We start from the raw sequence: 8,319 nt of genomic DNA, 5'->3' as shown, positions 1-8,319 counted from the left end.
GCGCCTGGGTGGCTGTCAGTTAAGCTTCTGCCTTCAGCTCAGGTTGTGAACTCAGGGTCCTGGGATCCAGCCCCATGTCAGGCTCCTCGATCATCGAGGAGTCCACTTCTCCCACTCCCTCTACCCCTCTACCCCCTCACCCCCCACCCTGCTCCTGTGTTCTCTCTCTCTCTCAAATAAATAAATAAAATCTTTTTAAAAAATAAAAAATGAAGAGACATATAAACAGATGAAATGGACTTTTTTTGAATCCTGATTTAAGCAAACCATACTATTACTCAATGTGACATAACTGACAAGACCTACAATGTGGCTATTTTAAAACTGAACTTATAATTAATTTAAAACCCTCCCCAAAAGAAAACACTAGGCCTAGGTGACTTCACTTGTTACCTCTATTAAGCATTATTGAAAGAAATACCAAATCTACAGAAACTCTTTGAGAAAAGAGTAGGTAGAAATACTCAATATTTTTACAAATGAACTCAGCATTATCCTGATTCGACAACTACAAGAGAATTACAGACTGATATTCTTCATGAACATAGACTTAAAGATCCTTAATAAAATATTATGAAATTAATTTAAAAAGATCTAAAAGGATCTTTAGGGTTTATCTAAGAATGCAGCTGATTTGGCATTTAAAAAATAAACGTAATTCATCATATTAATAGGATAAAAGAAAAATTATAAGATCTTCTGAGAGATGCAGAAAATACATTTTTATTTACATTTAACAAAATTTAATTGCCCAGGGACTTCCTCAATTTAATAAAGGACATGGATAAAAAAAACTACAGGTGTCATCATACTTAATGATGAAAGACCAAAAGATTATGAGGCAAGAACGTCCATTCTCACCGCTTCTATTTAACATTGTCCTGGAGGTTCTAGCCTGCGCAATAAGGCAAGAGATGGAAATAAAAGGCATGCAGTATGAAAAGGAAGAAAAACTGTCTTTATGCACAAAGACTTATTATAGATAGAATATTGTAAGGAATCTACAAAAAGCTAATTCAACTAATAAATGAAGTATCAAGGTGGTAGGTTACAAGCTCAATACAAAAAAAAATTTATTGTATTTCTATGTAATAGTATCAAATTGGAAAATAAAATTTTAAAAACATTCCCTATAAAAGCATCAAAAAATATGGAATATTTAAGGATAAACAACAAACATATGGGCAAGACCTATTCACAGAAAACCAAGAAGCATCACTAAGAGAAATGAAATACCTAAAACAATGACAGTTATACCATGATCATGAATTCAAATATATGATATAGTCGTTAATTTTTCCCAAACTGATTTGTAGAAATCAAAATCCCAGCAGACTTGCAGATAGAGACAAGTTGATTCCAAAATTCTAAAATTCTAAAAGGGCAAAAAAACAAACAAAATAAAATTTTTTAAAAAAAGAAAGAGCAAAGAAACTAGATTAGCTCCACAATTGGTGGGGGGATAAAATTAGAAAAACCACACTGATTTTTAAGACTACAATTTTTAAGCCACAGTAACTAAGACAGTGTGAAATTGGTGTAAGAATAAACACATAGATCAGTGTAGCAGAATATACAACTCAAGCCTGCAAAGACACAGTAAACTGATTTTCAAGATTTCAAGGTATACCACAGGAAAGTTTTTTCAATAAATAGTACTTGAATAATTAATTGGACATTTAAAAAAAAAATTAACCTCAGGGCACCAGACTGAATCAGTCAGTAAAGCATGCAAATCTTGATCTTGGAGTCAGGAGCTTGAGCCCCATGTTAGGTGTAGAGATTATAAATAAATAATTTTTTAAATGAGCCTTGACCTTTACCTTGTACAACACATAAAAATTAACTTCAAATGGATCACAGACCTAATTATAAAAGCTAAAAGTCTAAAACTTCTAGAGAAAACACAGAAAATCTTTCTGATCTTGGAGTAAGCACAGATTTCTCAGCACACAAAAGACACAACCATTTATATATATATATATATATATATATATATATATATATATATATGTACACACATATAATATTTAAATATTTAATATATAAATTGGACTTTATATATAATATAAATATAAATAAATATAAATTGAACTTCATCAAAATTTTAAAATTCTGCTCTTCTGAAGTTATCATCAAGGAAATAAAAAGGTGGGGCACCTGGGTGGCTTAAGTCGGTTAAGAGTCTGCTTTTGGCTCAGGTCCTGATCCCAGGATCCTGGGATGGAGCCCTGAGTTGGGCTCCCTGCTCAGTGGGAAGAGCCTGCTTCCCCCTCTCCCCATCCCCCTGCTTGTGTTCCCTCTATCAAATAAATAAATAAACTCTTAAAAAAAAAAAAAAAGGCAAACCATAGATGGGGACAAAATATTCACAATACAAATATCTTGTAAAGAGTTTTTATCCAAAATATAGAAAAAAATCTTACAGCTCAATAATTAGATAACCCAAATAAAAAATCGGCCAAAGATTTGAATAGGCACTTCCCCAAATATAGACAAATGTCACATAAGCATATGAAAAAATGTTTAACATCATCAGGGAAATGCATATTAAAACCACAGTGAGATCTACTACACATCCACCCAAGTGGTTAAAATGAAAAACAATGACAACATCAAGCATTGACAAGGATATGGAGCAACTGATACACTGCTTGTCAGAATGCAAAATGACACAAATACTTTGGAAAAGTTTGTTTCCTCGAAAGTTAGACCTACACTTAACCATAAGACTCAACCATCCTACCTCCAGGTATTTCACCAAGAGAAATGAAAACACACTGCCACACACACAAACCTGCGACATATATACATAGCAGCTTTATTCGTGAGAGATCAAAACTTAGATGTTCATCAACAACCTAGATGCCCATCAACATACAGGAATAGCTATAAATTGTGGTTTAACCATATAGCAGAATAATACTCAGCAATAAAAATAAAACCCATTGCTGATATACATAATAGCACAGATGAATCTCGACATGGATGGATTTCAGAAGTATTATGCCGAGCAAAAGTGTCAGGCACAGAGTAAATATTGTATGATTTGAAATGCTAGAAGAGTCAAATCTAATTCATAGTCACAGAAAGGAATCAGTGGTTGAACAGTGCTGGTTGTTGGGGTGGAGGAGAACTCACGGCAAATGGGCATTAGAGAACTTTGGGGTGATGGAAATATTCTACATCTTGATGGTAATAGTGACTGTGTGGTTCTTCACATTTGTTAAAACTCCTCAAACTGTAAACTTACAATATAGGGTACATTTTACTGTACGTAAATTATACTCTTGAGAAAGTTAACAGGGTGGGCAGAGAATATGATTTGTTCATCATTTTCTCCTTCTAAGTAAATCTAGAGTCAATACTGTGGTCTTTCACAACTCCCAGGGGATAGGTCTTTGGACAACCTGAACAAGTGTTTACATATTGTCTTGTGATTGACATTATCCATTTCCAACAGAATTTCCATGACTTGAAAAATAGGTAAAATTAGAAAAAAAAAAAATCCCAATTTGGTGTTTATCTCATGCTTACTTTGAAATACAATTTTCACAAATTTTTGTTGAGGTTTGAGGGAATCATGAAATAATATTCCCCGTCCCCCTCCTGACTTCTGAGCCACTTGAGAGGCCAAGCCAGGCAAATGGAGATTCAGTATATCAGATTTAGTTTGCACCAGTAAGAGCCACCTAATATCTAACCCAGAATAAGACAGACCTGCTCACCAAGGAATGGGCAGTCCTGCACAACTCCAGGGCTCCCCCTGCAGAGTCACAGAGCCTTTCACCGCAAAGCTTATGCCATGTCTGGCAAGAGAATAAAACACAGGCTCTCTGCAAGCATTACAAATCCCCAGAAAGGGGAGAAAGGTTTGCATGTCCAGTTCTTTATCCTGGACTCCCTTTTGCAGGGAGTTGGGGTGATCCGAGAAGGGAGCGATCAGGAGTCCTTGCTTAATGGATGTGTAAAGAAGCACCTCGAGAGGAGGCCACCTCTACCCTCTGCCTTCTCAAAACAAGATGTAGATCGACATTTTTCAACCTGTCTTCCACCGTGGCACACACACCAAGTTCATATAGAACATGCATTAAGGCACAATTCATGGCATACCAGCCACAGGGCTACCCCTTCCAGAGAGCATATTTAATTGTTAAGTGACTAAAGTGACATATTTCGTTTTAATTTACTTTGGTAATGAGTCAATCACTCACAAATTTCTGTACTTTATTATTGATTAAAAAAGAAGAAACCCTTACTTTCATAATCCTAAAATGTCATCAGTTTCACACCATTGGCTTAATATAAATCTCTCAGAAAAAAACCCATTGAGTATACTAATTAATTCAAAGATAGTTATGGAACTATGGTTCCTGTGTCAACTCACAACTCATGTAGATACATGTATGTCATGGAATCAAAGCTCCAGGATGGCTGGTCCAGAGTCAATTTAGAAAGGCTACGGACTCACAAAGTCTGGGGGAAAAAAAAAAAAAGAAAAAAAAGACAGAATTTTCTTACTGCTGGGAAAGGCAGTAAAACAAACTTTTAACATCATTACATAAAGCATAATTTTCAAACTCAAGAGGCTATAGTGGTCAGTTATAATCATAGGAACTCTAGCTCTCTCAGACAAAACTTTTTTACTTAAATCTTCACTACAGTTTTGTTATAGAACATCAATTTAAAACCTCTTTACACTAAGACTACTACTATAAAAGTGTGTACCTATAAAAGGCCCCAACTGCAGTGATTCTGGGTTCACGACTTACATGCTTTTCAATGTTTGTGTAGCATTTGTTAGCATATTTAAGATAAATACGTTATAATCTAAAAACCTATTGTCTAGAGAATAATATATGGATTCTCAAATTATCAGGCATGATCTGGATGTGTGGTGTTCTGACTAACGAGTGTCTATCCCATACAATTTTCAAATAAGAATAATACAAATTATATTCAATATAGTATTTAATGTTATTTCAGAGAATATATTAAACATCTTTAATTGTATCATTATTATAAACATCAACTATTTTTCAGATTTAGAAGTGTTTCCTATTGCAGTTAACAAGCTTAGCAAATGTCTAAGTATTCACATCTTAGAAAATGATATGTGCATTCGTGTCTTCATGCACAGAAGAGTGTTAGGTGAGCATCTTCTGGGGCATGAATAAATGAGCTGCCTTCGTTCTTCATAATTCATTATTCCTTTTCCCTCCATTTTATGTCTTCCAATTTATGTCTTATATCTGAGTAAGGAAAAGACAAATCTGTCCCACTGATATGAATACAGGAAAAGACTAGGTTCTTTAACAGAATCGTAGCTACATGCCCTCCATCCTGGGTCTTGCCTCTTTTAGGACTGACTTTATGACAAGAATAACCCCAACTGATAACCATCTGTTCTAAAATATTAAAAGTAGTGACTCTTCACTTTCAGATAAAGATTACAAAATTCTCCTACTTTCTTAAACTCAGAAACAGGTTAAATATCTCCAAACTAAGTCAAGTTCTTCACAGAAATAGCTAACATTTACTGAGGACATCCTATGCAAGACTCCATCCAAGGTGTTTTACATATTTTATTCCCACATAACAAAGAAATTAAACAAATCAACCTAATTTTTCAAAAGCTAACAACACAAAGAGGCAAATCTTTAAAACGAAGGAAAAAACTATTTATTTACAAATTACATGATAAACAAAAGCCCAATACTCAAAACAGCATACCAAAGGGTGAATGCTCACTTCTGTAGATGCCCAAGTATCTACCCTGGGAGAATATCTTTTATTAAATGAAATAAAATGTAATTAGTATTTGTTCTTTGGATTCGTCTAAAACTAACCTCTCTAACCAGAGCTAACTTTGCAATGTAACTTTGGGGGAAAAATACAATACTCTGAAAAAAAAGAGGTAAGCATTCCACTAAAGGAAAAACTTTTTAAATCATCTCAGAGGGTAGGAGATGGGCTAGATGGGTGATGGGCATTAAGGAGGGCATTTGTTATGATGAGCACTGGGTGTTGTATGGAAGTGATGAATCACTAAATTCTACTCCTGAAACCAGTATCACACTGTATGTCAACTAACTAGAATTCAAATAAAAATTTAAAAAGGAAAAAAAAAATCATCTCAGAAAAATGACCATTACACACATGCTTCAACAGGGTAAGATTCTTTAAAACAAAATAGCTTACTTTCATTTCTAACAAGGATAAAATTAATTTTATAGCAATAATACCTTCCTGAGTGTCAGAAGTAACAGTACCCAGTAGTCTATATAATTGCACTACAATATATGTAGTATAAAAATAATAATTCACATTAACAATGGCGGTTTTGATTTGTGAATATGACTGTGGCCTTTCAATGAAATATTTCTTTAAATATAGCCTTCTCTACTCACGTATTGTACCACAGTCATGTTTCAGTTTCTATGTATGTTGTGCCTAAATTATTCATTCACTGGCACTCATTAACAGCCTTACTTTTTTATTTTTAGAAAGATATAATCTGTTATTTAAAATTGTAATTGTAATTTAATTGAGTAGTTCCAAAAAAGTTATCTAGAAAAGGACTTCTAAACCATCAGCTGGAAAGTTATAAGCAAAAGATAAATTATTTTCCAAATCTTTAAGCTTTTAAAAATAAGAAGAAAATATTGCTTTTGACTGGGACAATGCAGTAGGACAATTTGTTATGACACATCTATAAAAACCATTCATTTTTTAAAAAATGCACATCTGAAATAAGACCCACCTGTGGAAAGGAACACTATCCACTTCAACAACTAAAAAAATAAAACCATCATTCTGACATGTATCAGTATTTCACATATCTAATACTGAAGGAGGCAAATACTATTGTCATAATAATCTTAAAGCCAAAATAAAAGCTCAAATCAGAATTAAGAGAAACTTGGGAAAATGTTTAGAATGTAGATATTTGCATGCATTTTCAGCCAAACTTTCAAAGATTCCACATATAACCAAATGACAACTTTGAATCAAACTGAATGTCAAAAATATTAGAGCTTTGTGACAGACTTACTCTAATGCAACCAGAAAAACAGAAGAGTGAATAGCAAGAGCAGTATATTTCTAAAAGGAGGAAAAGAAATCACTGACTTCCTTTATCACGGAACAAAATCAACAAGTCAGCATTTTTATGACACTGGCCATCAAGTGATTCACTATCAAAGAATTCACTTTTCAAGTTGTGTCTTTAAAATGCACTCATTTATATTTTGGGATTAAATTAAGTTTATGAATCAAAAGCCACTGTACTCAGAATTCTAATCTTAAGAAATTTAAATCATAACTTATCAAAGCGTAGTCCAAACACTATACCGTCATTCTACCATTTGGTTTTTATATGCCTCATCTGCAAAACTCATTTTACAAACAGGAGTTTTGCTCTGTTCCTCCACAGTTAATGTCCCTACACCTAAAATTTTAAGTGGCAATCAAAAAGACAGATTCAAAGGATTCCCGCTACTTCATCGGGCTTTGATAAAAACAGAGCCATCTGGTGGTGTAGCCCCATCTTCCTTCTCAGTGACTGTCTCTACAGTCCCAGAAGCCGACACAATAACCATTGTTTTATTTGCTGGAACCGTCTTCTGTTTCTCAGCAATCGCCGCACAAACGGCAACAATCTCATCACTTTCAAAGTCATAGTCAGGAATTGACTTTGGTGAGAAATGGGTTACTTCCACTGATGCGTCACACTTTTTAATCTTCTGTGCAACCTTCTGCTGCTCCTGGAGCGTTCTTGCCCAAGAAAGGTCTTCTTTCCATATTTCAGGGTTCATTGGATAGATGTGAAGGGCGACCTGAAAACTTCGAATTGCCTAAGGGAGATTAAAAAAAAAACAAAAAACAAAGTTTTTTTTTTGTTTGCTTTGTTTAAAAAAATGAGTCAATTTAATATATATAATCCATAATATCTATCTTTATCTCTATCTCTTTAAAATATATATATATATAAAATATATATATCATATATATATTTTATACACACACACACACACACACACACACTGTGTGTGTGCGTGTGTTTTGACATTTTTTAAAAACATATTAGAATGTAAGGATAGAAATTAGGGCTGTGCCCTAAACACTGGATAATGATTATGATGAAAAAAAGAAAAAGTTAAAGAAGTGTGAAAGAGGGGCGCCTGGGTGGCTCAGTGGGTTAAGCCGCTGCCTTCTGCTCAGGTCATGATCTCAGAGTCCTGGGATCGAGCCCCGCGTCGGGCTCTCTGCTCAGCAGGGAGCCTGCTTCCTCCTCTCTCTCTGCCTGCCTCTCTGCCA

The 8,319-nt window shown here is 34.4% G+C and overlaps 1 protein-coding gene across 1 annotated transcript in view; it reads right to left on the bottom strand.

Moving 5' to 3' along the window:
• Window positions 1-4,998: 4,998 nt before the first annotated feature.
• LOC111141019 (tetratricopeptide repeat domain 33) overlaps window positions 4,999-8,319 on the bottom strand; it is a 33,680-nt gene continuing 30,359 nt past the window's right edge. The window contains exon 5 of the mRNA XM_022493340.1: window positions 4,999-7,856. Coding sequence (XP_022349048.1) covers window positions 7,503-7,856 — 354 coding nt within the window. The 3' untranslated portion in view covers window positions 4,999-7,502. The remainder of the gene's footprint in view (window positions 7,857-8,319) is intronic.

Source organism: Enhydra lutris, unplaced genomic scaffold, assembly GCF_002288905.1.
Source record: "Enhydra lutris kenyoni isolate GAN:26980312 unplaced genomic scaffold, ASM228890v2 scaffoldscaffold5, whole genome shotgun sequence".
NCBI lineage: Eukaryota > Metazoa > Chordata > Mammalia > Carnivora > Mustelidae > Enhydra > Enhydra lutris.
Note: the sequence above shows the minus strand (reverse complement) of the source record. Positions and strands in the feature narration are given on the sequence as shown.